Here is a 27,836-nt window from a genome sequence, read left to right on the forward strand (position 1 = left end):
AATTAAAAATATATAGAAAAACATATAGATATTAATTAAAAGTAACAAATTTATATTTTATAATTCAGACGTTATAAAAGAGAGAACAATCAAAGAGATAAACTTAAATAATTTAGAAATAAGAGCAAATGAAATAGAATAATAAAAGGTATTATAGACCAAAAAACCAATATTATTTTACGTTTTATATCTACAAATTTGATATGATATCTACAAAATTGAATTGTGCACGGTATTCACACGATATCAATTGTAAAATATAAATAATAATCAAAAGTTAGAAATTATAGTTTTGTAATAAAAAAATTCCATAAATATAGTACAATTTATCTAAATACACCAAAATATTATTCAATACGAGACAAAGAGATGTTGAAACTTTGCTTTAGCAAAGTTAGAGACATAGTCCACTTATGTCAAGAGATAAATAATTTCATTTCTAGTGGAGATTTCCAAGTGGTAAATAATTAGAGAAGGATAGTGTTCGGATAATGAGGAATGACAACCCTAAACCGAAAAACAAAAGGCGAAAATCATATCGAAGACGCTTGAGATGAAACAATTCGTGTTGTTGATAGACAACCTCTGCACCGGTGTGGATATCCACAAGATCGGCTTCCTAAATCTAACCAAGCGAAGTAGATGCAAAGTAGTGTTCACTACTCCTTGGATGTCATGTCGAGATTGAGGTCCCGTTGTTGTCAGCGAATGATGTTTGAAAGTTTTTCAAGAAGGAAGTTGGAGAAATCTCATTTCACCCTGAGATCCCCTACCTAACTTGAGCAGTCGTTGTTGGATGCAGAGATCTCCCGCTAGCACTCGTCATTATCGGTAGTCGTTTCAAATTTTTTTCGGTGTCTTGATTATTTTATAAAATATAACTAATAAAAATTATAATTTGTATAATAAAAATTATTATTATTAAAATTATTTAATAATATAAAATTATAAATTTATATAATAAAAATTAATACAAAAATACCGAATGATTTTAAATATTATAAATTTATATAATAAAATTATTTAATGATAATAAATACATTTTATAATATTTTATGTGTTAATAATAATAATAATAATAATAATAATAATAATTTTCAAAAGAAATTCATAAATTTAAAGTTTATATCATAAATATAAATAAATATAACTGATTTTCAGTTTTTAAAATAATAATTATTATTGATATATTTTGAAAATTATAAAATTACTTTACAGATTTAATTCAAAGTTGAATTTTATTTAATCATAAATTAATGATAAAACAAATTTTGAAATGTAATTAATTTTTAAAATTTCATTTTTATTTTTTCTTTAATAATGTATAATAATTATGTTTAAAATATCTTAATGGACTAATCTTTTAAAAATAAAAAATAAATGTGAAAGCTAAAATAATATTTGTCTACACATAGATTATTTTTTTAATTATAGACATTAATAACAAAAAAATTCAAAAGCCCAAACATGTTTTGTTGTAACATTTGCACTTATTAAAAGACGGTCATAGCCTCAAAGGTGGGATCATGCAAAAAGACGGTTAGGGAATGGCGTTTGGCAATCAACAAGTTGACTTCGTTTGACGGAGCTAAATGGGATTACGAAGTCATTCTACAGCGTTTCGTCTCCTTATAGGTCCTATTTCGATTGTTTAAGTTTTCTTATCTCTTTTTTTTTTATATCGCCAAGCTAATTGGATTCTCTGTCTCCCCCGCAAGAATGATCGAAAGCCCAACACTGAGCGCAATATTCCCAAATCCAATAAAAGCCCAACATTCATCATTTTATTTCATTGGGAGCAAAAAGCCCAATAGGCCCATTTTGGCCCAGAAGATAAAACAAAGTAGTCTTGCAAAAAAGAATAAAACACATTTCCTAATATATATATATATATATATATATATATATATTCATGTATTCGGTGTAGAAAATTACACAAAAGCATGTCTTCATTTTTAATATTTGTAATTATTTATAAATATGTTCCATTGCTCGTTGTTTCTCTTCACCTCTTGCAGGTATCTTTTTACTTTTACAATTCATGAATGGACCCAAATCCCTTTTGCCTGATGGTTGGAATCAAAAGACATTTCATATCTCCATCGACATTTGTGTGAATGTGTTTAAGTGGTGGAATCCTGTTATTATTGATGAAGGTCCAGAGAAGCCTCTGCTTCTACTGGAGGGTAAAGGTTTGAGATTTTTTTTGGCAAACCGGGCATTTTTTACGGTACACCAATGGTTAGGTGGTTTTTATTTAAAAATATTTAATTTTAAAAAATCCTGTAATATTATATTCAATTTAAATCTAATGGAAAACTAGTGAGCCCACTGAAGTCTTGGGCCTTTTTCACTGCTGGATCCTTTATAAAAAGCCCATCAATCTAATCACCGGATTGCCATTCTTTCCCTCTCTCTGAAACGTCGATGATGAACAAAGGCGGAGGATTAGGCGGCGGTCTCGCCGGATCCGGTGGGGGAAGCGGACCGACGGCGGCCGCGGCAGCTGCGGCGGCTCAGAAGCAGAAAACATTGTTGCAGAGGGTAGAGAATGACATCACCAATGTCGTTGATAACTTCGCGCACATCGTCAGTGTCGCTAGGGTTGGTATTCAATTCACGTTGTCGGACTTAGTTTTTTCCCTTTGTTTTCTCCTGGGTGAGCGATTCGACATGAGTTTCGTATATTTTTCACTGCTTTATGCGTTTATTCATGAATTTGATTAGGGTTATGCTCACTAGCTGGAACTGTTACATTTTCCTACTCTACTCGCTGATTTTTACTTTCTTCTTTTCTCTGTACTTTCATTTTATGTTTCTCTTGAATTCATCGGTAAAGCTTTCGAAAAGTTCATTCTGGCCTATTGAAGTGTGCGGTCTTTGGTTGCGTTAGGTGGGTGATCTCCCAGTGAAGAACTCGCAGGAAGCATTCATGATGGAGATGCGTGCGGCTCGAATGGTATGACCAGGTCCCGTTTCATGACATTTCGCACCAATCATTTCAAATTTTTGAAGGAGTTGGTACATTTTATGCACATTCATGCTTCATAGTGTAGAACAATGCGGTATATGTATAACATAATCAAGTTTATAATATAGGCTCTTTACTTGGCAATTACATGGAGAGGGAACTCTTGATGTGTTCTGGTCCTATGATTCATAAGCTTTTCATGTGTTCCTAACTCTTTCCATAGGGTCGGTTGCCTGATAAATTTGACTTGTATTATATCATACTAGTTAAATTAATTAACTCATAAAAGAGGCCATCTAATCTAATAATACATATAGTTTTTCAATGATCAGTTAAATTTACATTTATTTCCAAAAAAATACAGTGTCTATATGAAATATTTTGTTTTAAAATAGTGTTATTCAATATAGTATCATTCTAATTTTCCTAGTTCAATAAGTTCATATTCTATGTTGGGGTTTCCATGAACAATACACTGTAATTTGGATTCATACCGTAAGATGGTACAGCTTGAATCTTGGCCATTGGATGCCATTGGATTTAGGAATGCGTGTAGACTCACTCCTCGCTTGTGTTTACTTATATTGTCTGAAGCAGACATTCTCTCGCCATCCCCGAGTTTGAGAAGGTTAGGGCAGTGTATATGTTGTTTCTGGTGTCGCTTTGATTGTAACGATTCGTTAGTTTCTGTCTTGTTGGCTGTATCTCTACTCTCCTCTTTGTTGAATTTGAGTTCATAAATGGCAGGTTCAAGCGGCTGACTCTCTTCTAAAGTTGGTGTCTGAGCTGAAGCAGACTGCGATTTTTTCAGGATTTGCCTCTTTAAACGACCACGTGGAACAGAGAATCGCAGAGTTTAACCAAGAGGCCGAGAGAACAAATCAGCTGTTGGCCAGAATCGGCGATGAGGCAGCTGCCAGTCTCAAAGAGCTGGAGTCCCATTATTATTCGTCTGCTCAGAGAACGAATCCAGATATGTAAAGCTTGAACCTATCCCTCTCTATGAACAGAGAAAGTAGGGCTGTATCCAATTCTTCATTTCGATATCCAATCTTTACAGAGGCAGATGATGTAGGAATTCTTCTGTGGGTGGGAAAAGGTAGAATGATTTTACATACTGACAATGGAAAATGCCTGATAAAGTCGGAGTCTACAGCAAGCCAATAACACCATACAAAAGCTGTTTAATGTTTTGAACTGTGGATTCCACAGAATCAAGAAAGTGTCTGTTCATTGTGAAAAGCTTTGCTCCTATGGATATGGATAAGCTAAACACAAATTGCTGAGAGGTCTCTCTCCTGCATGGACTTGACGATATTCAAATCTTATTGAGCACAGCTTTGAGGTGTGGTTGGAGATGATTTGTGTTCGTGCTCATTTGAACCTCGTAGGACAGTTTTCCGTTCACCAATTCAAAGACCCGGCTTATCTCCTTCACCTGTCGCAGAAACCAGCAAAAGAAAAAGTAATCATAACAATGGAGTTGCAGGGATTGTACTCGGAGTACGAAAGGTGCAACCTTTCATTTCTGAAACAAGTTTTGATCAGTTGCAAATTCGTGTTTATATTCGACCTTAGAAGCGTTTCCCACGAGTTGGCTTTGGAGCTTGATCACTTGCTCATCAGCATTATAAGTCCCTTTCTGAAAACGGAAATTGGAATTACACAGAAAACCCAAACTAGCACAAAAGTAGAGCGCTTGGCGGAAGAAGACGATGCAAATTTACACGCCCAATCACTCGATCAATCAGATTTCGATGACGAATTCTGCGAGGAAGATGAGTACCTGAACCTCGACGATGCCAGTGCTCTGAGCGATGACGACTTCAATGGTACCGTCGGGCTTCGGCCGCCAGAAACCGCTCTCGGAATGCATTGGCTCTCCCGAATTCAGCTTCCATGTCTTCTGGCTGTACGCAATTACCGGCTGTTCATCTCACACAACGAATTCCAAGACAAATAAGCCAAATTCGTCATCGAAGATCTAATCGAAAACGAAGAATCTCCATCATCATCAACAATGGAGATACGAGGATCGAATCTCAGAGAATGACGAATCGTGGAGATGACGAAGAAGAAGAAGAAGAGGATCTGATCGGGGGACCTTGCCGGAGTGGGAGAATTGAAGCTCTTCGCCATAGAGGAAGGAGGAGATGGTCGGAAATTGGCCTTCGCCTTCGCCTCTCCACCTTCCCAGGAGGTACGATATCGGCGCCACGGTGGGGTGCAGCGGCGGCGGCTGTCGATCTCCGTCGTATTCCATTTTTCGTCTCCGCCTCTCTCCGGTAAATTGCTATTTGAAAACCTCAAATATAGTATTTCATTACACAAACACTATATTACATGTTTAAATTAATAGGGTAATAATTTGTGTAAATTAATGCAATTATATAATCCAATAAGTGAATTTGACCACATTCCTTTTACTTTCCACGATATATCCAAGAAATGAATATGGCGACATTCCGCGTTAACTTGTATATATTTATTATGTTTTTTTTTTCACATTCGATCATTTGACCAAAAAAAGCTTGGGAAATACATCAATGTAGCTTTCTTGTCTTTCGGCAAATAGTGATCATCCCTAAAGTCAAGCTCTCTCCTGCTTTCTCCCATGGCGCGAATTTTGAGTCAGCCTTCTCAGACGGCGGAGGAGTCTCCGTTGCCGTCTCCACCGCCGCCGCGGACATCTCAGTGGAAGTACGACGTGTTCCTGAGCTTCAGGGGAGCAGATACGCGCAAAGGATTCGTTAGCCATCTCTACGGAGCTCTCTCGTCGGAGGGGATTTATACCTTCCACGACGACAGGGAGCTCGAGCGGGGAAATTCCATCTGGCCGGAGCTTCTGAGCGCGATCAAGGAATCTCGGTTCGCCATTGTTGTCCTATCCGAGAACTACGCGACCTCTCGTTGGTGCTTGGAAGAGCTATTGCACATAACCCAGTGCGCCGATGAGAATCGCCTTCAATTGATTCCTATTTTCTACGACGTTGAACCATCACATGTGGGTAGGCAAAGCGGGAGTTTCGAGGAGGCATTTCGGAAGCATGAAAAGAGGTATGATTCAGAGACTGTGAAGAAATGGAGAGAGGCTTTGGCCCAAGTTGCGAAGATTTCGGGTTGGGATTCCAAAACCTGGTGAGCACAATCACAGTTCTCAGTAGTCTGTGTTACCAATGAATGATGAGAATTTTCTGATGTTAGGGCAAAATGTTTCCAGATTTGCTGATCGCCTGTTCGTCCTTCTCTGTCGGGTTTTGACGCAGGGATGAGGAATCGAAGCTTACCAAGGAAGTTGCTCGTAATCTTTCAGCTAGATTATCATTGCCTTCATCTAGTGGCTCAAATGAATTTGTTGGAATGGATTCTCATATGAGAAAGATAGAAGCTTTGTTATGCTTAGACTCTGGAGATGTTCAAATGGTTGGCATTTGGGGTATGGGCGGTATAGGCAAAACTACGATTGCAAAGTGTGTTTATAGAAATCTCTCGGATATGTTTCAGGGCGCTTGCTTGATAGAAAACCTAAAAAGAGAATTCGAACTACAAACTCCACCACAATTACGGGAGAAAATCTTGTCGGATATCTTAAGAAACAAGCACCTGAGCATAAGGGGAGATGATCCTTGCGTGATGAAGCAGAGGCTTCGGGGCAAAAAGGTTTTTCTTGTTCTCGATGATGTCAATGATGTAAAACAACTACGAGAATTGGCTGGAAGCCTCGAGTGGTTTGGACCCGGAAGCAGAATCATTATAACCACCAGAGACAAACGCGTGTTAGAGCAGCATGATGTGGAACACATATATGAAGTCGAGCCTCTGAGGCGCATCCCAGCACTTCAGCTCTTCAGCTGCCACGCCTTCAGACAGCCTTTCCCACATAAAGATTTTAGGGAGCTATCGGTCGATGTTGTCCAGCAACTTGGTGGTCTTCCATTAGCTCTTTGTGTCGTTGGTGCATCTCTATATCGCAGAGACGTAACATTCTGGGAAGACAGCTTGCTTCTACTGGATAATGAACTCGATAGTTCCATCTCAAAGGCTCTGAGAGAAAGTTACGAAGCCTTGAATAAGCGGGAGAAAATGGTCTTTCTTTATGTGGCATGTTGTTTCAATGGGGTGCGAGTGGATGAAGTGAGCAAAGTATTAGATCTTTTTGTTGTGGGTTCTGGTTCTGGATGCCGATCGTTCACCGGGCCAAGCATCAGGACTCTGGCAGAGAAGTGTTTGATTAGCATCTCAAACAAGAAGATACTGTGGGTGCATGATTTGCTCCAAGATATGGCCAGGGATATCATTTGTGATGGAAAAGAGGAAAACCCATGGAAGCGTAAGATGCTATGGGACGTTGAGGATTTCGATAATGTATTGTGTGAAAATATGGTAAGCAGTGAATTATCTGAGAGTCGGATCATTTACATTCTTATATTCTATATATGTATGTGTGGTGAAAAATGGTCGTGAAAGTTTCCATCTATTCTCTCCTATGGGTTGGACTCATCTTTCACTCGTCATCAACAGGGTGGTGAAGCAGTTGAAGTAGAGAGTATATTTCTCAACATGGCCGAAGAAAGGGAGCTCTTTATAAAACCTGCCATCTTTAGAAGGATGTTTAATCTCAAATTTCTCAAGTTTAGTAACAATTTCAGCGCTGGAGGAAGCAAGACGTGCATGCCTGATGGCCTTGACTATCTTCCTATGCTGAGATATCTTCACTGGGATGCTTACACTCCAAAGTCCTTGCCTTCGGGGTTCCGTACCATCTATCTAGTTGAACTTATTCTCCCAAACAGTTCAGTTGAAACACTTTGGAGTGGAACCCAGGTACTATTTTTCTGTGTTGTGCCAGAATTCAGCTAGTTCACGGGCTAGTAGTCCTTTCTTCCGTGTTGATGCTGATATATTAAGAGAATGCCTTCTGTTGATATCTTTTGCACAGAAAAGAGAATCTGCTTTTTGTTTCCTGAATTTAATTATTTAGATTACTGTTGTGGATTTAATATTGTTCCGCTAAAGGAAATGGTCTGGTCACCTAACCGTGAGGCGAACTCTTTGTTCTTTATGTGGCAGGATCTTGCGAATCTGAGGCGGATGAACCTTAGCAGAAGCAAACGCCTCACCGAAATCCCAGACCTCTCTAAAGCTACGAATCTTGAGAAGTTAGAGCTGCGTAGGTGTGAAAGCTTGGTTGAGCTCCATTCTTCGCTTGAACACCTGAATAAACTCGTTGAACTGGAGCTGAGCTACTGCAGGAAACTCAAGAGTCTTCCAAATAACATCAATTTGAGGGCCCTTAGATCCCTTCATGCCGACGGGTGCCCAAGTCTGAAAGAATTTCCATTCATTTCAGAGAACGTTGAGGAATTGTCGCTCGATGAGACATCAATCGAAGAAGTGCCACAAGATATTGAGCTGCTCTCGAATCTCAGAGTATTGTACTTGTCAGGCTGCAAGAGACTAAAGAATCTTCCGGGCACCATCAGGAATTTGGATTCGCTCACAGAGCTCTTGTTGACTGATTGTCCCAATATCACCTTATTTCCAGAGGTTGGAAACAACATAGAAAAACTCTCCCTGAAAGGAACGGCAATAGAAGAGGTGCCTTCAACAATAGGGGACAAGTCGAGGCTCCGATACCTCAACTTGGCGGGTTGCCAAAAGCTCGGGAACCTGCCTCCCACTCTGGGAAATTTGGCACGGCTGAAGTTCTTATTTCTTCGGGGTTGCACCAATGTCACCATGCCCCCCGAGGTCAGGGGCCGGATGATAGCGCTCGACTTACACGGGACATCCATTGAGCAAACTTGCTTGCCAGTTCCCTCTGATGAGGAACCGCATGATATGCCTGGCTTGGCACGGTACATCTATCGGTCTGTCTTGGAAGTCCTCAGAAGCCAGAAATCTCGAAAGTTATGATACTCTCAAGAGTCTCAGACAGGATAGCTTCTCGATCCTAAACAACTGTCTTTCATATGGATTTTTTTCCGGTTTCGTTGAGGTTTGCGTTCGTCACCATATGCAGAAGCCCATTGCAATCTTCAAAATGCATTCCGGAGTTGGTAGGACCTGACATATTCCATTGAACTCCGAGTATGATTCTTTGAAACCAGCAGGAAATTTCTGTGTCGCAGCAGGAGGCGATCCAACAGTCACGCCACTACATTGTCATGTTCTCCGAGAACTATGATACCTCTCCTTGGTGCTTGGCAGAGCTTTTGAGCATCACTCACCGTGCCAGAAACAAGAGCCTCGCAGTAATTCCCGTTTTCTGTGTGAAGAGGCAAACAGGGAGCTTTGGAATAGCCTGTGAGAAGCATGAACCTGAGATGGTGAGAAGTTGGAGAGAGGCTTTGTCCCTTTCTCCTACTCTCTTTCCCATTATCTAAAAGGTGATAAACAGTACGTGTGTCTCATTTATTCAGGTATCATTTCAATTCTCTTGAGATCTTAGATATTCTAACAAAAACTAAAGCGAACTCCAAAACAATGAGCAACGAATAGGATACCGGAGTTCATGAACAAAAGACAATTCCAAACTTCTGAAAACAGTTAATTGGTGGCTGTGTTTGATTCCACAGCTTACAAAGGAAAGGTACAATAAAACTGCAAGATTATAACGACAAGTTCATCATTCTACTTGGAGAACTTGAGAAGGTTAACTTCATTCCCAAGGTACTGAAAAGGGAATCTCTCAGATCCAACATTGCTTCCGAGATCGTGATCAGTCAATACTGCAGCCTGGTTGCTTGTACCGACCAAATGTTTTGCTTGTGTCGGAGGCTGAATGTTCGTGGAAGAAGAAGAAGAAGTAAGAAGCTTGTCCAAGAACGACCAATCTCCTCCATAGCTGTTCGAAGTCAACCTCAGAAGATTCTGAGAGCATTGGAGATCTGTAGTGTTCAGAGACACGAATGGGTGAGCTGCCATGGCCGATTCAGGGCTGAAGAGCTGTGGGAGATGCATTGAGTTGTGGTCGAAGGTGTTGGCAAAGTCGTACAGTGGCTGCTGGTGAGTGGTGTGATGATGGCGATGATGATCAAGGGGATGCGGAAAGGAAGAAGGGTTGTTTGGATTGGGATTAATGTTGTGGTGATGGTGATCATAATGATGATGATCGGTGTCGGTACTCATGTAATGGTGGCTATGATCTTCTTGGTCTTGGTGAAAGCCTCTGAAATGGTTCTTTTTCTTGAATACCCTGCAAACTACCCATCCATCTTCCTGCAAATCACACATCATCATCATCATCATCATCATCATCATCATCATCATCATCATCATCATCATCCGTGCACTACAAGAAAACCATCATTTCTTGGTGACCAAGGTAGGTCAAACCACAAGTAGCATTGAACCAATGGTAATGATCGTCCTTTGTAAGTGGAATTTGTTATCACCTTTCATACTAGACCGACACCTGAAAGTTTTCAGTATTTCTACAGGCAAAGGAGATATATATACACATATATGATTTAGCATATATATGGTACCTGGATTTCGTTTTCGCTATCGTCGAGACGATATTCATGCATGATCCATTCGGTTTTCTGACCATGAGGGGCCCGGCCAGTGTAGAAGACAAGAGTCTTCCTAAGCCCAATCTTCTTGGAGCTTCCTAGATGGATGGATTTGTCTCTGCCAGTGGCCTTCCAGAACCCAGCTGCTGTGGCTCGGTTTGTTCGGGTACCCGTTGGGTATTTCTTGTCCTTGTGGCTGAAGAAGTACCACTCGTTCTGAGGACCCGACCCGACCCTACATTTCTCTGCACACGTACGTATATGAAATACAACATTTTCACTCGTTCTAATTTGATTTAGTCAGGAAAATCTCAACCGGCCCAAACCGAACTGAAAAAACCAAAACTAAACCGCACCAAATTAAACCAACCCCATAAAACCGATAAAGCAATGGTTTTGAGGTTTGGAAATTACACGGTAAAAATTACATATATTTAGTATTAATTTTTTATATTTGGTTTTGCACTATTATCCCATGACTCCTTGTCCAATATTATCTCAAACGGGAATATCTTGTAACTATGATATAAAAATGATCGACAAGATGACGTGGATTTCTTATTACGTATGAAATCGGAACATAAACTAAGATTTTTCTTTTTTGTATACAGTATACAGAAATATATGTCAATGTTGGTAGTCGAATGACGAAAGCAATAGTAATTTGTCTTCTGTTAGCAGACAAGAGAAATCAAATTAAAGGACACAAAGAAACGACTTTGTCTCTTTCTTGATGGGATATATATACATGTATGCATTCACGATTCCACCAAAACTGGAAAATTAAACACTCATATAAAAAAAAAAAAGACATAACCAGATGCATGTTTTCATGAATATGCAGACAAAAATAACCCTTAGACAAATAACCAGAATTTGGGTCTTTGAACATTGACGTGTAACTTGTAGTCTTGTGCAGGACAACTATATATATATATATATGTATTCACCATATATATTCACAAATGCTTTGTATCTATCTCTATCAAGAGAAATAAAATACACACACTTTCTTATTTAAACACTTTGAAATCCGTTTTATAGTAATATATAACTTAGAAAACGTTTGATGTGATAATATAATACTGCTAATTGAGAAAATAGATTATTATTAGATTTAAATGGGTGGATTAGGTGATGATGATAATCAACAAAGATACAAGTGATATAGAGCAATATAGCGAAGAAGTACCTTTAAGATCCCAAGGCTCAAGCTTGTTGAGATCAACTTCTCTTATAACATCCAAATCAATGGCTTCATATGACACTTTCTTCTTGAGGTAATAGTAAAGAAGCTCCTCCTCGGTCGGATGGAACCGAAAGCCCGGTGGCACCAACAGTTGTCCTCCTCCCGACAACGACGTCGATGAAGATCCTATCTCCATCCTCGCTGTTCTTTAAGCAAATCAAGATCCGGTTCCTTTTTCTTCCTTTCCCTGAAAAAAATATCAATTGGAAAGAACAATGTTACATACTATATATGCGTACTTTCATGAATCCAAGGCGTGAATCTCTCGGTGCGATTCACATGGCGATTTCGAGTGGATGAAAATAGATTTTGTAATTGAATGAAAAGATGAAACCGATGCCAATGGATCGACGTCTTCTTCTACCATATATGTGTACCTTCATGTTTCACACATGAAATAAAGATGTACTTGCATATATTTGCGATGCTTGAAGGCCTTGTAATGGATATATCACCATATTTGTGTAACGTCACATCCATGAACCGATATATATACACACATATATATATATATATATATCCACTAAGTCTACTATGTATATATCAGACCATACAATAGATCTTGAACGAATCTAAGAGGTTCTCCAAAGTTTCTGGTTCGAGTTTTCTAGATCGATAAAAACCCTAGCTATAACATGCATGAGATTCATGGATATGTATACATTGAAGAACAAAAGTTCCATATATTTCTTACATAAGTGGGTTCCAATTGAAAACATGAAGCAGGAAACCGAACCCCGTTTGTAAGTTTTGAAGTCTCTTTCTTATTAGGTATCAGAGTTTCAACAACTCTATACATGTTCTTGAGAGATCAAACAGAAGAAACGAAAAACAGGGAATATCCAAGAAAATTATATGCTCGTGTGTGTGCACATATAGGCAAAGAGGTATATGTATATATACATGCATACATAGATATGGTGTCGGAAGAAATGGAAAGAAATCTAACCTTGGAGGCTGGAAAATCTTGCTTCTGTTACAGGCAAGAGGTAGAAGACAATGAGAGAGAGGCAAAGAAGCAAGCTGAGAGAGTTTGTTTTGCAAAAATGGTGATATCTTAACTTCAAGGGCACGATGTTTAGGGTTTCTAGAGAGAGAGAGAGAGAGAGAGAGAGAGAGAGAGAGAGAGACGTGGGCTGTGTATGGATCAGTGCCAAGATTATTAATTTGCAACAATTATTTTTAAAACCGAAGATGGTTACAGAAATATATGAACAACAGTAAATTATTACAAAAATCTATATATGTTGAATATATATAACAGGATATAAAATTCCACTACGCACAAAGGCCCTTTGTACATGTATTACTAAACTATATAGTTCCCCAAAACAAGATTTTCCACTTTTAACATTCTCGGCAACATTCTAAATATAAGTTTACAGAAACAAACCAACTAGATAAAATATATCAATTTTTTAATTTTGATTTAATATATGGAAATATAGAGTATTTATTGAAATTTGATGTGTACATCATATGTAATTTTGAGGATTAGCTCTAAATTAAACACCATGGATTACAGCTGTGCTTTAGGACTGATTCATTTGCTTAGAAAACAAAGTACACATAGATTAATGAAATGATTAAATGCAGAATACTATATAGTATAATATATAATATATGATCTGTTTATGTGTATCCCAAGGACAAAACAAGAATTGAAGCTTCTATACCCTCAACTTGCAGTCAAATGTTGGGAGGAAAATGATGCGTCGTACCTTGAATTATGCTCCCCGAATTTTATTATTATTGCATCAATTTCAGTGCAGCTTCAATTTTTTTCTTGCAGTTATTTAAATAAAGTTCAAATTAATTCAATTTATTTATTTAGACTGACCTTTGAAGCTAGCTCATCAAATGCATGGTCTAATTAATTACCGATTTATTAATTGAATGCAGTATTAACTTAGGTCATTAATTAAGATGAAAAGGCTAAACTAATACCATGAAAATATGTAAGTTGGTAAATATATTATGGATATATACATGAAAACATTATACGCAATACGATTCTCATAGTTTAATACAACATTTAGGCGTGTAAATGAATATTATTCATGTACATGAACAATGTATCTATATTCCTAAATTTTTCATGCCACAATGTTATTCCCCTATGAGTTTTAATCTTGACTTTAAAAGGAGAGAGAAAAAATAATTTTTTTACCAAGTAAATAGTAAAACAAAAAGAACTAATTATTTTCTTATTGTCATGTGTAGAGTTTAATTTATTTTCTTTTGCTAGAGTAATATATTAATTTTTTTTATAATAACTGCTACCCTTCGGATATACTTACTAGGTAAATCTCCGATCCGCGAGCAACCTTTGTATATGGATCATATAAACCCAGAAATTATCTCCCTTTCTACCAGTCAGGAATCGAACACTCAATCTCAAAGTGGAATTACCTCATACCCCTAACTTGACTACTCGCCCACGATCTATTGGGTGTAATATATTAATATTTTTTAACGCATTAGATGTCATTCGGATATTGTATTGAATGAATTGAAGCCCTTTTTAAAAGAAATTACAGTTTTTGAGTTTTTCAATATTTCAAATAAAATTTAGTGCTTCATATGAAAACCATGAAGAAGATTTTTTTTCCTTGCCTTTGATATTGATTTATTTTCTTTTTAAGACAAAAAAAAATAATCCGTGGGCGTACGTGTGGAGTGGCACGTGAGGGTGAGGACCTGAAAGACAAAACCCCCCGAAAGGCCGTGGAGGTGCACGTGATGGGCACAACACCATCTGCACAATTCAAGGTCTCGTTTGACTATGCCACTCTTGGGATACGTGGCCCTTGCATACAATTATGATCTGTGCGTACGTATATCCATTATACACGTTATTATTCTTTGTATCATAGTATATACAATTATTTAGTTACAAAAGCAAATGTAAATATAGGGTGCCCATATATATATAATATGCGCGTGTGTGTATGTATATAAAACATATCATTTATGATAGCGTACTTATACATTTATATATAATTACAGGTATATGTAAGCGTATATCATGAGAAACAAGAAAAGAATAATATATATAATAAATCTATTAAAAAAAGTTGATACCGCTACTGATATATCCAAATCACAATGCATAAAATTCATATGCTTTTCTCAATATAATAGCAGACACATTGTAATGTGCCGTTGCCTTCACGAAGACTTCATGCATTTAAACCATTATTAATTCGATTTAATCATATGGATACCAATATATATGCAGCAATTTTATATAATATACGTTATTTTTCATTATGCAAATATCGTACATCTAAATCCCCGGTTTAAATCTTAATATTTCTACTATACAAAAAAATTATATATAAAAATATAAAAATGATAGGAAATTCGTCGAGTTTGTACTTGAATCGTTATAAAAAAATAAATGTGCAATGTTCAACTTTTTTTTGTTTTACAAATAGTTGATTATCAAATAAAAAAAAGAAACGATTAGTATATGGTAGACCACCATGTATATATACATTGAAAATAAAAACAGATATAATTACAATAATAAAAACGAAAAAGACATGAAAGACGATTAATTAATAAGAATCATCATTATTAAAAATAAAATTGCCAAAATTTCAGTCAATAGACAAAATTTAGAAGATAAGAAAAATGAAAAGAGCTAAAAAAAATAATAAAAATGGAAAAAAGCAACAGATGGAAATTTTGTCCAAAAAAAAGCAACAGATGGAAAAGAAAATGCAAATCTCAAAATGAGATTCTCCACGCGCTCCAATTGCGCAAATCTCGAATTCGGCCCGTTTTTGTGGACTATAGTCCCGGAAAATCAGGCGCGTGATGCTAACTCGCATCAGGTGCGCGTGGGACATGTAGTTCCGCATCTCGCTTCATGAGCTTGTGGCCTACTAACTTATAGGCAGGCCCAAATAACGTTTTATTCAGTACCATATTAAGTGGGCCAATAATTTTAGGAATATATATTATTTAAGGCCCATAAAGAATATAACTAGATTTATTTACTTTATACTTTTTTATGGTAAGAATATAAACGAATTTAGTTGCTCTTATTACGATTTTGTAATTTACTTATTTTTTTTGGTTGAAAGAATTTTGTCATTTACTTGGTCTCAAGGTGTATGTATATATGTATGCCTGTGTATGTTAGATATTTCACCACGTAGGATCCACATTGAAAACAAATCATAAAAACCATATTACAAGAGAATAAATTCATTTGTGAAAAAAAAAAATTCTATTTTATTCCAAGCTTGTTATTTTAAATCAAACATGAACCACACTACTGTGTTAGCCTAAATGGGTACATAACAAAGAGGAGCCATTTGCTAAAATTTCCAAACACAGAGATCAGGAAACATGGATCTCACTGTTCAAGTTGTCTGAAAACAACTTTCACAAACATTTCAGAAACAGACAAGATTCCAAATCCAAATCCAATAACGTGTCTCTCAACAAGGGGCATGACCATATCCTCTGGTTACCTCCTCACACAGTCTAAACATGTCACTAATAACTCACTTGACATAGACATGTCCAAAGCCTTCTTTCCAAGAGCATTCTCTACCAATCTGCATATCTTTGTTCTTTTACAAGATGCTGTTCTCATGTCTATGATTTCCAGTCAGCTTCTGACGGTTTCATTGGACGACGATGCTACGAGCGTTATAGGCCTAGCAGCTCAGCTCTGTCCCGATATCAACAACGTGACCAAAGACATAAATATTTGTCATAACAAAGAGGGGGGAAGCCTGAAACATTCCAAGAATGTTTTAGTAAGTTCAGAACCAAGAAGAGAACATTGCAAACCATGGAAGACTGCCAAAAAAACATCACTTTTAACTTATACACAACAGGCAACGGCTTGAGAATAAGAAAGCGGGATAACATATAACGAAATGCACGAGATATAACTTAAGTCTATAAAGTAGTAGGTTACTCAGCCATAATTGAAAACGTGAACTGCTACAGAAAAAGCTAAGGAGAACTAAATGGCACTTCCTCCTCCTTGCAGGTTTAGACACAAGCCATAACTTGTCTGCCCCTTTGTATTGATCTAGAAATGCTTTCTTACTTAATAACTCAATTTTAAGAAAATTGGGCAGAGAAATTAACGCATCCGGAAAGGTCGTATTACCTTTACCTTTGATTAAGGTGAGGAAGCTTCTTCCATGGATACACATCCAATGATGGACCCTCCAGCAGGAATGCACATTGGTCTAGTTTCTCTCCATTTTAGAGGCATGTCTAAAGGGTTGCATACCCTTACAACACCCAATCTCACTATGTCAAATCTCCCAGCCCCAGATTCTTCCCATTTCAGAACCTTTCCTCCAATTACATACAGTTCATGTCTTAAAGCAGCAAAGCCGTATCCAAAAGCCTCTAACTCTCTCGGATGATTAGGCAGAACGACGGAAGGAACTGAACCGACATTGTTCCATTCTCCTTTTTCAGTATCCCTAGTCTTGATCAAGCTCTCTCCCCAATCGACAATCGTATATACTCGATCATCTTCCATCACCTGAACAGCAAACTGCATGGCTCTCGAGAAAGGCCATACATCCTCCACAGTGGACCATGTCATGTCTAATGGATTAAACACTTCGGATGAATTTTGCTCCGCAAAGCCCACTTGGTCGCTCAGAACGTGAAAGCTGCCTCTGTATGATAAGCCCAAGCAATCCATCTGTGGTCTGGGCATCATTGGCAGTTCCTCCCATCTGCGAGACTGCTGTTAGAACTCAGATGGACGGTTTTCTCTACGTAAAACACTAGAAACGCCAAAAAAAATTATATCCTGCAAGTTATAGACTAAACAGAATAGAGAACATCGCACAAGCTTTTCATTCTTGCATGCATAATCATATAAGGCTTCTATAGGTAACATTTAAATAAAGAGAAAATATCAGGGAATAACCATCAATATCTCATCTCAACGTTGAGAGATAAAATATTGATGAGAGACAAGAATACCGCTAAACACAACCATGACTAACAAATTCGAGTATCTGACTATCGCAGAAGCGTGTGTGCTTCAATTAACAGAATGTGAAAGAGACCACATGGATCAATGTTCCATTCTATCTTTTCAGAAGTTAGAGCAAATTACTAAAGAAAGAAACAAGAGATGAATCAAAAGGACACTAGATGTCAACATGGGCATAAGACTTTACACCAAACATATACATTCAGTCTTATAAGACCAAATGAGCCATCCATCATTTGTAAAAGTAAATACCTATCAGCCACAGGATCATAAACCTCAGCAGATGTGATGCCTCTGGAATGGGTTAAGTTCCGACCTCCAGCCACATAAACCTTTCCCGAGACAACACTGCAAGCAAAATGGGTCCGAGGTGTTTGCATGCTCGCTACCATTTTCCATTCTTTCTTGAACGGATCAAACTTCATGACATCTCTTGTCACGACGGGTTTCTGGTGAGGAAATGAAGAAACAGAAGGGGCATAGCAACCACCAATCACAAGAAGAGCATTCGAGACACAGACACAAGCAAATCCAGAATGGTGCCAGCCCTCTTGAACAGCTCCAGTTCTTGGCAAGGGATGCCACCTGTCAGCTTCCGGGTCATAAGCAATCCACTGATTCTTAGAACGTTCTGTCAGCACGAACAACCAACTGCCTGACCACCCATTTCTCGATTTGTAGTTTGCATACTCGGGGCTACGGATCAAATCTCTCCACCCTTTGGAAACACATTCAAGAACTCCATGACACCCATGGGAGAGCTTTGCAAGACATCTCAAAGCCAAATCATCAGGCAATCCTGGGATAATCGACTGTTTTCTGGATTCCCTGAGAACAGTTATTACATATGAATTAGTCAATAGTTTTGCTCAATCATGATAATGCAGTGTCTAACCCAATATCAATTTCTCTAGCCTTAATGAAAAGAACCGGAGTCTATGTCGATCCCTAAACATCATGGCATATTCGAAATTTCCTCAGGATCACATCAACAACCCAGAATTCGTGAAATCAAAATGAACAACAATTTGGATTCCGAAACCTCGACCCAGATAATATCGACTTAGATATTGCAAAGGCAAATTAGCTTCAAATCATACCCCAAAACTATTCCGGAAAAGGTAAAGTCAATGGATTTAGTAACAAAAGCGAAGAGAAATGGTAAGCATCGCACTTACATGATTCAAACTCGCTAGGTTGTTGTATATTTTCCGATCGCCTTTTCAAACTATCACATATACCAAAATATTCCTTCACTTTCCCACACTTTCTATGCAAGCAAACATCATAAGCGAAGCTACTGAGAAACCATGTAAGGAATCTTCTATCTGATCTCTTCTTGTATGAAAAGATGGTCTGAGAGCAAACACGCTCTTCGAGACGGGAAGCCAAGCGGAGGAGAGAGAAGAGAGACGGACATGGGAAACAGATAAATTCATTTCATATAAATGGGACAGAAGTTTCTCTAAATTTTTATTTGCCCCAATATTTCTTCATTTGTATTTTTAACCCATATTATCTTAATACTTTCTGTTTTTAGCCTGCAATTTCTTAAAATCCTCGATTGACCCGTTCCGCGAACGACGACGTTTATAAGCTGGCATTGTGAATCCCTTTTGAGTGAAAGGACAGCTACAAATTCTCGGCCTTTGCCCATCGTTCGCCGGTCGTTTCACGCCTTGCAAAACTCATAAGGACGATCTCGTTTTAATCTTCAAGGCGTAAACCCCGAAAAAGTCAATCGGCTTGATCGAAGATCCGAGAGAATTCTGGGTAAGCTATTCGATTCTTTGAACATTATGATTTAGGTCAATTTCGATGCCATTTCAATTGGGAATAATTCAGGCACTGAATCGTCCGATTGTACCTGGATTTCTGGATCCTGTATGTATGTATTTTATTCGTAGCGAGTTCTGGGTCATGGATAATTTCTGCCTTCTGGGTACGAGCAATTCAGGTCCTTCCGCGTGAAATTTGGCAATAATCGCAATTTTTTATATGTTTCTTATGTACAATTTGTCGATCCTGTTGATCTGAGTCGGGAAAGCAATGGTATTTTCCCCGATTGTTATGGATCGGCTCAAAAGTTTTCAGATGTTCCGCAGTTCTCTGCTATTCCCGAAACTTCTTTCTGGTATGGATTTCAGATTCTGGGTGATGTAAAGGAAGTTTTTTTCTTTCCGTTCGTAGCAGGGATGTAGCTTATAAGTTTTATGAAACTAGCTTCTTGAGTTGATCTTCGTTTGATGAAATTAGTTTGTTGTATGACAATTCGTTTGTTCCTATCATGATTTGTATATGGAAGATAATTTTGTATCAGCTTTTAATCAGATTCGGATTAGCTTACAGGTCAATGGCATCTTCTTCGGATTCATGGGTGAGAGAGTACAATGAAGCGTTAAAACTGTCCGAGGATATCAATGGCATGATATCGCAACGGAGTTCGTCGGCTGTATCGGGGCCTGAAGCTCAACGTCATGCCTCTGCAATACGAAGGAAGATCACGATACTTGGGACGCGATTAGACAGTCTGCAATCCCTTTTAGCTAAGATTCCGGGGAAGCAACCTATGTGAGTAATCTCTATCTAGTTGCCTTTCAAAAGTTAAAACTGCAGATGTTTTTCTTGCTCGAATATTCGTTCTGTCTGAACGTTTGTTGACTCTTGTGTTGTGTGTGACATGTTGATGCACAGTTCGGAGAAAGAGATGAATCGCCGAAAGGACATGATTGGAAATTTGAGATCAAAAGCAAATCAGATGGCATCTGCTTTGAACATGTCCAACTTTGCAAACAGAGACAGCTTGCTTGGGCCAGAAATTAAGCCAGCCGATGCCATGAGCAGAGTTTCTGGCATGGACAACCAAGGAATTGTTGGTTTTCAGCGTCAAGTTATGAGAGGTAATGAACTATATATATATATATATATAATGTATATGGGCTTTTGCATTTCATCCTCTATTCCGCTGTTGAGGTTCAAGAGGTATTTCATCCTCTGTTGAATTTTCTCTCTTTTTTCCTTAATATCCCCTAAACAGAGCAAGATGAAGGGCTTGAGAAGTTGGAGGAGACAGTCATGAGTACAAAACACATTGCATTGGCTGTTAATGAGGAGCTGGACCTGCAGACACGGCTTATCGTATGGTTTCTGTTTATTTTCTTTTGCTGCCTTTGATTTCGTTGTCTGATATTAAACACATCTGAGGTTATGTTCCTTATATGCAGGATGACTTAGACTACCATGTGGATGTTACTGACTCCCGCTTACGGGTAATACACATTTCAACTCTCTATCTATTTGATCAAATAAACCTCATATACTATGCCCATGTGTGAAAGAAATGGTCACATCAAGACTAAGAAATGGTCATATACCATGCCACATTGTACTAAGCTAATGATGGTTCCTATAAAAGTAATGGCGAAATCAACTATATGACTAATTGTTACCTTTCTTTGGAATGATGACAGCGAGTGCAGAAGAGCCTCGCCTTCATGAACAAGCGGATGAGAGGAGGATGCTCATGCATTTCCATGCTCTTATCGGTTATTGGGATTGTGGTTCTGGTCGTTGTGATTTGGCTGCTGGTTAAATACTTGTAATGGCAACAAGGAAAAAACATATGGGCTTCCTCTTGTTCTCGTGGTTCTATCCATATTCCTCTCCTTGTGTTTGTGCTCTCTCCTGTTTTCCTTGTGATTCCCTCTTCTGTGAGACCAATTATGTAGCGTGCAAGAACACTCAAAAAAGTATATATAATGTGTAATGGTTTTCACATCTTTGCAACCTGTAATAAACGTGTGTTGTGTGTTTTCAACTCCTTATTTGTACAGATGCCTGTGTCAGGGTAGACCTGCTTCACATGTACTGTTATTCTAATTCAATCTCCTAGTTGAGAGACGACAGATTCAGAACTTGCACATTCTCGTGGTCAGACTTTGCTTCTGTAAATGGTTTCACTTGGACACATTTCTGGAGGTTTACAAGGTCCATGGTGGTTACAAACAGACAAAGAATGATATACCTATCACTAGAGTATGAAGCAATTCTGTGGTTTTCGAGTGTGTTCTGCCTTAGAACATTTTACCATCCAGTGGGAAGAAAAAAGAGAAAGGCCTATGAGATTGGTGAGGAAGAAGATGATGGTGTTGTGGCTCGAAGTAGTTGTTGCAGAAACCGAGCTGCAAGACGTTGGCCGACGCCACCCACCACCCGTCCTCCAAGGTTTCTTGCCTCCGCTTGTTGCAAAACCTGATCAAACCCAAAGGGGAATTTAGCTCATAAACGAGTTTAACGAAAACACGGGCAGAAAATTTGATTGGTTGCAGATCAGATAGATCCCCACGGAATTTACCTGTAATATAGGCTGCAACAGAGCTGGATCAAAGTTTTCAGAAGAACGAAGAAGCCCCCAGATCCTATAGACCTGATCCCGAAGTTCTAACATGCTTTGGATTTCAGAGCTACTCATAACCAGAGGACCGTTTCCATTCCCGTTAAAGACCAGAGACCTCAAAAACTTGGGAATGGAATTGTATGTATCAACAACCGTGCCCAGAGCAACAGCTTCGCTAACCCGGACAGCCTCTTTGATTACCAACACCCTAAGCTCCTCACCATTTGGATCCAGAAGCAGCTTCAGAACAGGCTGTAAAGCATCTTTCGCCGAGAAATCCCTGTCTTTGCTTCCCTGTTGTAAAAGGTTTTCAAGTCTGTTCCACCGAAATTTTCCATCCTTGAACAGCAGCTCGATAAGAGCATCCCTTAGATAAGGGTTTGGGTCTGTGAGAAGCCTTTTGGCAAAATACGGATACGAAGCAGCCAGCACTTTAAAATTAGGATCTGCATAAAGGGCCAAACCTTCAAGCACGGTAAGAGATCTCAGAATCAACGCGTAGTAGGCTGGGACATTAAAGGGATACTGATAGAAAACGGAACCTAAACCATCAACCAGTGTCTTAAAATTGAGCTCGCTGACGGTATAAGTAAGAGCATCATCAAAGAAGTTCTGCAGTGCTGGGACGATAGGAGAAACGTCCACATCTGGAGACAAGAACTTCAAAGCATAATAATCACGGGCCATTGCTTCATAATCACGGTTAACTAAGTGCACAACGTGGCCAATGATAGCAAATCTAGCCTCCTCCGGTGTCTCGCTCATCATGCCAAAGTCAAGAAAGGCGAGTTTTCCATCAGGTGTTGCCAAGAGGTTGCCAGGATGAGGATCAGCATGGAAAAAGCCGTACTCCAGGAGTTGCCTTAGGCTACACTGAATACCTGTATTGACAAGGTCCAAAACCTTCAAACCTTGACTCTCAATGGCATCTTGCTCGTTCAATTTAGTCCCATCGACCCATTCCATTGTTAGCACTTTGCGGCTCGTATAATCCCAGAATATGTCAGGCACAAGAACATCTGCTTTATCAGCGTACAGTTTCTTGAACCTTCTAGCATTCTGTGCCTCCTGGACATAATTTAGCTCCTGATAAACCCTGCCGGCAAATTCATCTACGAGGGCCACAACATCACTCGTGATGAAGTCTACATACTTGTTTATGAGAATCCCAACACCTCTAATGAGATAAAAGTCAAGCCCGATGGCTTCTTCAATTCCAGGGCGCTGAACTTTCACAGCTACAACCTGACCCGAGTACTTCAGCTGGGCTTTATAAACTTGGCCAAGACTAGCTGCTGCAATTGGTGCAGCAGAAATAGACGAGAAAATGGACTCAATAGACAAACCCAACTCTTTCTCGATGCATGAAAATGCCTCCGCGTCAGGGAAAGTTGGCAAAGCATCCTACTTGTACACTCAAACCAACAAAAACACAAAGTTAGAGACCTTCTGCAACCAATCAAGCAATCCATTAAGTTAACACCAGACAAAATTGATAAGAAGCAAATCGTTTTTCTCACAGTTAAAACCCGGAAAGTAGTTTCTTAAAGTTACAACTCTGCAAAATTCAATATATATACATGAGCCATTACTCCATTGCTACACGATAACCCAGATCAATGTAACGGTGAATCTACATGAAGTGCAATAAAATAACAGAGGAAGAAGAGCCAAACCTGAAGCTCTGCCAGTTCTTTGAGATATTCGGGTGGGCAGAGATCGGGTCGAGTTGACAATCCCTGACCCAATTTGACAAAAGTAGGACCCAAACGAGTGAAAATCCGTCTCAGCTCACCAGCTCTCTTCCTCATGTTCTGCTGCAGCTTCCCGTTCCTTTGATCAATCCCCAAATTCAGCGCGAAACCACCCAAAGCTACCAAAATCTCCAAGCTTCTACGCAAAGCCTAAGTCCAAAATCACCCGAATCCCCTCAACATCGCTTCGTTCAAAATGGAAATTCAAAAAAATCGGAAACAGGGAAAAAACCGGTAAAGTAGCTAAACCTTCAGGGGCTTGGAGCCGTATTTCGCGGCGAGAAGGTCGGGAGAATAAATAGAAGCATCAACGGCACGAGACAAGGCTCTCGCCTCCGCTTGGAGGTCATCGGCGAGATCCGCTCGCCGGTACGGCACAACCGCCGACGCCGGCGAGGGAGTTGAGGCCGCACCTCCGTCCCCCCTAGGCCTAGCCTCGACCAGAGCCGCTCGAGCCAACCTTCTCCTATTGACCATCAAAAGCGGAAATTTTCTGCCGCGTCTTCTCCAACTGTGCAACGGAACACCATCGCCAACAAGCGATAAACCGACAGGCACACCAACCACCAGACTCATCGTCTCCGTAACAATCGAGAATCGAAGAGAGAGAGTTGTTTCCGTCGGCTAAATGATTGATCGGCGAGTGACCGCCATTTGAGGAGGAGGAGGAGAGAGGATGGATATTTAAGAGAGCCTAATGAAGGTTTCGGTTAGTATTTTGGTGAAAAACGAGGCATATATTATATTACAAAAGAAATAAGGTCCACACTCTTCTCGTGCCGTGGCCTTCTCTCTTCAACAAGACATCTTTTGTACTCCTCCCCTGTAAAAAACAAAAACAAGCAAAATAAATATGCGTTATTTCTTTCTTATCCGTCTGCATGAGAAAATATTTATCTCATATTTAGCCTATAAATAACAAACATTTCCCAAGACTTAAGATCTGATCGGATATAATTTAAAAAAAAAATCAATTTAAAACACGTGAGAAGACAAATCTAAGCAAGCAATCCAAATTGAGGAAATCGAGAGGAACCTAATACCCACATGGGAAAGGCTGTCATATGCTTCGTAGTGAAGAGATCACATCATCTCAAAGCAAACCCGCAGAGATTTATCAGGAAACCTTGTCTTATTGCAATTCCTTCAAGCACGAGATTAAGGAAATAGACATTACCATAGTGATTGCACTTCCTCGGTTAAAAAATGGCTGACTTGCGTTCAAATACAAGAAAAGATTTGGGCATGGAGAGATTTAGCTGCGGTTTCGGAACTAGAAACATGGGATGGGTCAGCTGTAATTCAAGACACAAGCTTTTAGCTCAAGTGTGTTTTCAGTAAACAATAACGAGAAAAGCACACACCTTTGAGAAATAACTAATATCTAGTATTACCATGTTGTTGCTCATCATCACCGTCATTGTCATGGTCATCATCCGCGTTACGTTATTACCAGGGAAGAATGGGGTTAGGTAATTCTTGTCTGGTTCTGTGAAGGAAGGGGCACTGCAGACACATAAAGAATGAGATAGTATATATAGATTAGATATTCAGAGGAGATGGTTTCCTGAAGATGACACTTCACTGTCATACGGTGTCAACATGTAACGATTGTTAATCGCTTCGAACTCATGGAAAACAATTTAGTTAATGCCAATTGATGTATCAAAGCAGTGAAATAAACAGGGTCATACACAATGGCTGTGCAAAACTATTTTCCCTTTACTTATTTCACCAAGAGAAGCATCATACTTATCATCGCCTATAACCTCTAGCGTTTCGAGCATTGCACCAGTAGAGACAGTATACCAGCAAAACAAAAACATACTTGAGCGTTGTACCTCTAAAGCCAATCTTCAGCTATGTTACATACATGTACAATGGATCTCGCCATCTGTCAATCAAGCAACATGCCAAGGAGACAAAACCCCATAAGAAATGTGGAATCTTTTCCTTTCTTGTATATCCGATTTTAGAACAGGCAGGGAGATCATTATTTAAAGACCAGAACTTACAACATCACTTTAGACTGATTCTCCAAATATCAGTCCACACAAATTCACATCTATGTCAAGCTCCTGCCAGTGGATACAGTAGTACATGAACATCGAATCCTATGATACACACCAGTTCGCAGATTCCAGCAAATTACACCAGCAAGCCAGTAACAACGGAAGCTAGAAAGGTTCCGAGGATAGCAAAAGTGACCATGGCTCCAAAGTTAAAAAGAAAGGTTTCTGAAAGATTTCATTACGTGTATAAAGCAAGAAATCTCTTTTTCAGATAGTAGAACTGCAAAACAGGAAGCCAGAGATGAAAGGAATGTGCACTAACGGGTCGTAGGCTGAACCCTGATAATATACATATGTGCCCAAGTAGAATCACACAAGCATGCACATAAACATACATGGAAATTGAACCATGCACTGATGAGGAAATTGAATCATGCACTGATGAGGAAATTAACAAAAAAAAAATGCCATTCACAAACAAATTGATATCACCAAAAATAAAGTTTAACGTGTTTGTACACATGCAAACAAATAAGCATCTTTGAGTTTCCAGGTCACGCAAAAAATCAAGAGATGATAGAAAAAATAGAAAGAACTTTCAAGAACCCTATCCGTGTTCGAAATGTTCGCTAAACTACCAAAGATCAACCCTAAATTCCACGAATTTCACAAGGAATCGGATATCAAAATACGACGAAGACCTAAAATGGTGGTGAGGACGATCACAATGCGAGAGTGAGAGAAGAACACGAACGAACCCATGAGAAGAGAAGCAGTAGGTTTGGAAAGATAATCGAACTTATGACGAAAAAGGACGCGACCTAGGAAGAAGGACAAGACGAGAATCACGATCTGGAGGAGAATCCCCACTCCGGCGGCTTACTGCTGGTTCACCTGACCTTGAGGGTCGTGATCCGATGGCGAAATCTGCGCTCCGACATCACCGCCATTTCGACGCTGCAAAATAAATTCTACGAATTTCCCGCACTGTCACTTCGTCAAGCTTCTTCGTCTTCGTTCCCGCAGAATCACGGAATTCAGTTGAAAAAAATCTTCAAATTCGGAGACGATTTTTGTTCTTGTTTACTCGGGAGTGATATTTATAATTTATTGCAACACGCATCCACGTGGCAAATCTCCAGATGGGCTTTTATTTGGGCTTTTTATGGGCCTATTAAGCACTGACCCAATCGAATTGACACACGTGGCATATAGTAATTCAATTCTGCCCAAAATATTTTTGTACGCCTTTTATCATTTGGCGACCAGACAAAACACCGTTATATATTTTTCTTTTTTCGTATACAAATTCTAATATCCGATGATAGGAATAACAAACGGAAAATCACTGATCACATGAGAGAAACCCTAATTAAATCATTCATTATCCTTGATTTTCCTCCACGGCAAGCAAATAAGAAATACGAAGAACGACTTTAGAGGTAAAGGCAAAAATCTGTTCCCTTACTTGGGCTCGATTTTCGGCGGAACAGAGTATCCGCCGCTGTAATCAAAAGCTCCGCCTTCCTTCCTCCGCATATTCTCTCCGTACAGGTCCTTTCCGCCGCCCTGCCCGGCCGCGAAATCCGTTACTGAAGACGATGTCGAAGCAGAGGAGCTGGTGCCCGAGCCGTCGTTCTGTACGATAATCTCGATCTCCTTCACGACATCGCTCATCGTCGGCCTCTCGGCCGCGGAATCCTCGACGCATTTTAGGGTTAAGTCCAAGAACCGGCCGAATCCCGGCAAGATTCCGGCGTCTCTGAGGGGATGATCCATCATATCTCTCAGCCCACAGAATTCTCCGTCCTTCTTGTTCACCGCGAGCCTCACCTCTCGGACGATGTACTTCCCTTTCTCGATAGGTTGCTTCGCGGTTATTAGCTCGAGCATTACGACACCGAAACTGTACACATCGCTCTTCTCTGTGAGTTTTTGCGTCGTG

The 27,836-nt window shown here is 39.3% G+C and overlaps 8 protein-coding genes and 1 long non-coding RNA gene across 13 annotated transcripts in view; 3 read left to right on the forward strand and 6 right to left on the reverse strand.

The window, feature by feature from the left end:
• The first annotated feature begins 2,410 nt into the window (after window positions 1–2,410).
• Window positions 2,411–4,049, forward strand: LOC104812397 (mediator of RNA polymerase II transcription subunit 22a-like). The gene is made up of 3 exons (XM_010539528.2): window positions 2,411–2,604; window positions 2,894–2,959; window positions 3,719–4,049. The coding sequence occupies exons 1-3, from the start codon at window positions 2,428–2,430 to the stop codon at window positions 3,950–3,952; spliced, it is 477 nt and encodes a 158-aa protein (XP_010537830.1). The 5' UTR covers window positions 2,411–2,427; the 3' UTR covers window positions 3,953–4,049.
• A 22-nt stretch (window positions 4,050–4,071) lies between these two features.
• Window positions 4,072–5,309, reverse strand: LOC104812400 (UPF0678 fatty acid-binding protein-like protein At1g79260). The gene is made up of 4 exons (XM_010539532.1): window positions 5,076–5,309; window positions 4,758–4,898; window positions 4,545–4,613; window positions 4,072–4,409 (listed from the first exon to the last, which is right to left on the reverse strand). The coding sequence occupies exons 1-4, from the start codon at window positions 5,232–5,234 to the stop codon at window positions 4,290–4,292; spliced, it is 489 nt and encodes a 162-aa protein (XP_010537834.1). The 5' UTR covers window positions 5,235–5,309; the 3' UTR covers window positions 4,072–4,289.
• On the forward strand, window positions 5,164–8,931 carry LOC104812399 (protein SUPPRESSOR OF npr1-1, CONSTITUTIVE 1-like). 2 transcript variants are annotated; one of them, XM_010539530.1, is made up of 5 exons: window positions 5,164–5,256; window positions 5,524–6,109; window positions 6,238–7,354; window positions 7,493–7,795; window positions 8,042–8,931. In XM_010539530.1, the coding sequence occupies exons 2-5, from the start codon at window positions 5,586–5,588 to the stop codon at window positions 8,885–8,887; spliced, it is 2,790 nt and encodes a 929-aa protein (XP_010537832.1). In that variant the 5' UTR covers window positions 5,164–5,256; window positions 5,524–5,585; the 3' UTR covers window positions 8,888–8,931. The 2 variants fall into 2 exon arrangements, with proteins under 2 accessions (XP_010537832.1, XP_010537833.1); XM_010539531.1 differs by having other exon boundaries at window positions 5,170–5,256; window positions 5,547–6,109.
• A 646-nt stretch (window positions 8,932–9,577) lies between these two features.
• LOC104812398 (protein SOMBRERO) lies at window positions 9,578–12,781 on the reverse strand. Of its 2 annotated transcripts, XM_010539529.1 has the most exons (4): window positions 12,687–12,781; window positions 11,681–11,924; window positions 10,462–10,733; window positions 9,578–10,192 (listed from the first exon to the last, which is right to left on the reverse strand). In XM_010539529.1, the coding sequence occupies exons 2-4, from the start codon at window positions 11,871–11,873 to the stop codon at window positions 9,605–9,607; spliced, it is 1,053 nt and encodes a 350-aa protein (XP_010537831.1). In that variant the 5' UTR covers window positions 11,874–11,924; window positions 12,687–12,781; the 3' UTR covers window positions 9,578–9,604. The 2 variants fall into 2 exon arrangements, with proteins under 2 accessions (XP_010537831.1, XP_019057945.1); XM_019202400.1 differs by lacking the exon at window positions 12,687–12,781 and having other exon boundaries at window positions 11,681–12,040.
• A 3,261-nt stretch (window positions 12,782–16,042) lies between these two features.
• LOC104812401 (F-box/kelch-repeat protein At1g16250) lies at window positions 16,043–19,133 on the reverse strand. Of its 2 annotated transcripts, none has more exons than XM_010539533.1 (4): window positions 18,908–19,133; window positions 17,982–18,557; window positions 16,884–17,463; window positions 16,043–16,491 (listed from the first exon to the last, which is right to left on the reverse strand). In XM_010539533.1, coding segments are annotated over exons 1-3 (1,152 nt in total). In that variant the 5' UTR covers window positions 18,910–19,133; the 3' UTR covers window positions 16,043–16,491; window positions 16,884–16,889. The 2 variants fall into 2 exon arrangements, with proteins under 2 accessions (XP_010537835.1, XP_010537836.1); XM_010539534.1 differs by having other exon boundaries at window positions 16,878–17,463.
• A 231-nt stretch (window positions 19,134–19,364) lies between these two features.
• Window positions 19,365–21,508, forward strand: LOC104812405 (syntaxin-51). Of its 2 annotated transcripts, none has more exons than XM_010539536.2 (6): window positions 19,365–19,502; window positions 20,079–20,300; window positions 20,424–20,629; window positions 20,767–20,867; window positions 20,954–20,998; window positions 21,200–21,508. In XM_010539536.2, the coding sequence occupies exons 2-6, from the start codon at window positions 20,083–20,085 to the stop codon at window positions 21,329–21,331; spliced, it is 702 nt and encodes a 233-aa protein (XP_010537838.1). In that variant the 5' UTR covers window positions 19,365–19,502; window positions 20,079–20,082; the 3' UTR covers window positions 21,332–21,508. The 2 variants fall into 2 exon arrangements, with proteins under 2 accessions (XP_010537838.1, XP_010537839.1); XM_010539537.2 differs by having other exon boundaries at window positions 20,072–20,300; window positions 21,200–21,411.
• Window positions 21,509–21,657: 149 nt separating this feature from the next.
• Window positions 21,658–24,702, reverse strand: LOC104812404 (uncharacterized aarF domain-containing protein kinase At1g79600, chloroplastic). Its single transcript, XM_019202431.1, has 5 exons — window positions 24,649–24,702; window positions 24,129–24,573; window positions 23,802–24,029; window positions 22,084–23,529; window positions 21,658–21,980 (listed from the first exon to the last, which is right to left on the reverse strand). The coding sequence occupies exons 2-5, from the start codon at window positions 24,453–24,455 to the stop codon at window positions 21,846–21,848; spliced, it is 2,136 nt and encodes a 711-aa protein (XP_019057976.1). The 5' UTR covers window positions 24,456–24,573; window positions 24,649–24,702; the 3' UTR covers window positions 21,658–21,845.
• A 254-nt stretch (window positions 24,703–24,956) lies between these two features.
• On the reverse strand, window positions 24,957–26,949 carry LOC104812402. Its single transcript, XR_771591.2, has 5 exons — window positions 26,650–26,949; window positions 25,895–25,957; window positions 25,721–25,773; window positions 25,274–25,385; window positions 24,957–25,174 (listed from the first exon to the last, which is right to left on the reverse strand). It is a non-coding gene; the product is annotated as an uncharacterized LOC104812402 (long non-coding RNA).
• A 205-nt stretch (window positions 26,950–27,154) lies between these two features.
• Window positions 27,155–27,836, reverse strand: part of LOC104812406 (probable leucine-rich repeat receptor-like protein kinase At5g49770) — a 6,037-nt gene continuing 5,355 nt past the window's right edge. Inside the window, exon 20 of the mRNA XM_010539538.1 lies at window positions 27,155–27,836. Coding sequence (XP_010537840.1) covers window positions 27,356–27,836 — 481 coding nt within the window. The 3' untranslated portion in view covers window positions 27,155–27,355.

This window comes from Tarenaya hassleriana, unplaced genomic scaffold (genome assembly GCF_000463585.1).
Source record: "Tarenaya hassleriana unplaced genomic scaffold, ASM46358v1 Cleome2, whole genome shotgun sequence".
NCBI lineage: Eukaryota > Viridiplantae > Streptophyta > Magnoliopsida > Brassicales > Cleomaceae > Tarenaya > Tarenaya hassleriana.

Coding starts and splice junctions, on each gene's coding strand:
- LOC104812397 (XM_010539528.2), top strand. CDS start 2,428: ATGATGAACAAAGGCGGAGGATTAGGCGGCGGTCTCGCCGGATCCGGT. Junction 2,605..2,893: donor ACATCGTCAGTGTCGCTAGG/GTTGGTATTCAA, acceptor TGGTTGCGTTAG/GTGGGTGATCTCCCAGTGAA. Junction 2,960..3,718: donor AGATGCGTGCGGCTCGAATG/GTATGACCAGGT, acceptor CATAAATGGCAG/GTTCAAGCGGCTGACTCTCT.
- LOC104812400 (XM_010539532.1), bottom strand. CDS start 5,234: ATGGAATACGACGGAGATCGACAGCCGCCGCCGCTGCACCCCACCGTG. Junction 4,899..5,075: donor AATTCTCCCACTCCGGCAAG/GTCCCCCGATCA, acceptor TGAGATGAACAG/CCGGTAATTGCGTACAGCCA. Junction 4,410..4,544: donor TCGTGGGAAACGCTTCTAAG/GTCGAATATAAA, acceptor TTTCTGCGACAG/GTGAAGGAGATAAGCCGGGT.
- LOC104812399 (XM_010539530.1), top strand. CDS start 5,586: ATGGCGCGAATTTTGAGTCAGCCTTCTCAGACGGCGGAGGAGTCTCCG. Junction 7,355..7,492: donor ATGTATTGTGTGAAAATATG/GTAAGCAGTGAA, acceptor CGTCATCAACAG/GGTGGTGAAGCAGTTGAAGT. Junction 7,796..8,041: donor CACTTTGGAGTGGAACCCAG/GTACTATTTTTC, acceptor TTTATGTGGCAG/GATCTTGCGAATCTGAGGCG.
- LOC104812398 (XM_010539529.1), bottom strand. CDS start 11,873: ATGGAGATAGGATCTTCATCGACGTCGTTGTCGGGAGGAGGACAACTG. Junction 10,734..11,680: donor TGAGCCTTGGGATCTTAAAG/GTACTTCTTCGC, acceptor GTACGTGTGCAG/AGAAATGTAGGGTCGGGTCG. Junction 10,193..10,461: donor ATAGCGAAAACGAAATCCAG/GTACCATATATA, acceptor TGTGATTTGCAG/GAAGATGGATGGGTAGTTTG.
- LOC104812401 (XM_010539533.1), bottom strand. Junction 17,464..17,981: donor TATGATCCTGTGGCTGATAG/GTATTTACTTTT, acceptor GCAGTCTCGCAG/ATGGGAGGAACTGCCAATGA.
- LOC104812405 (XM_010539536.2), top strand. CDS start 20,083: ATGGCATCTTCTTCGGATTCATGGGTGAGAGAGTACAATGAAGCGTTA. Junction 20,630..20,766: donor TCAGCGTCAAGTTATGAGAG/GTAATGAACTAT, acceptor TCCCCTAAACAG/AGCAAGATGAAGGGCTTGAG. Junction 20,868..20,953: donor ACCTGCAGACACGGCTTATC/GTATGGTTTCTG, acceptor CCTTATATGCAG/GATGACTTAGACTACCATGT.
- LOC104812404 (XM_019202431.1), bottom strand. CDS start 24,455: ATGAGTCTGGTGGTTGGTGTGCCTGTCGGTTTATCGCTTGTTGGCGAT. Junction 24,030..24,128: donor ACGGCTCCAAGCCCCTGAAG/GTTTAGCTACTT, acceptor TTTTGGACTTAG/GCTTTGCGTAGAAGCTTGGA. Junction 21,981..22,083: donor TGTTGCAGCCTATATTACAG/GTAAATTCCGTG, acceptor GGGTTTGATCAG/GTTTTGCAACAAGCGGAGGC.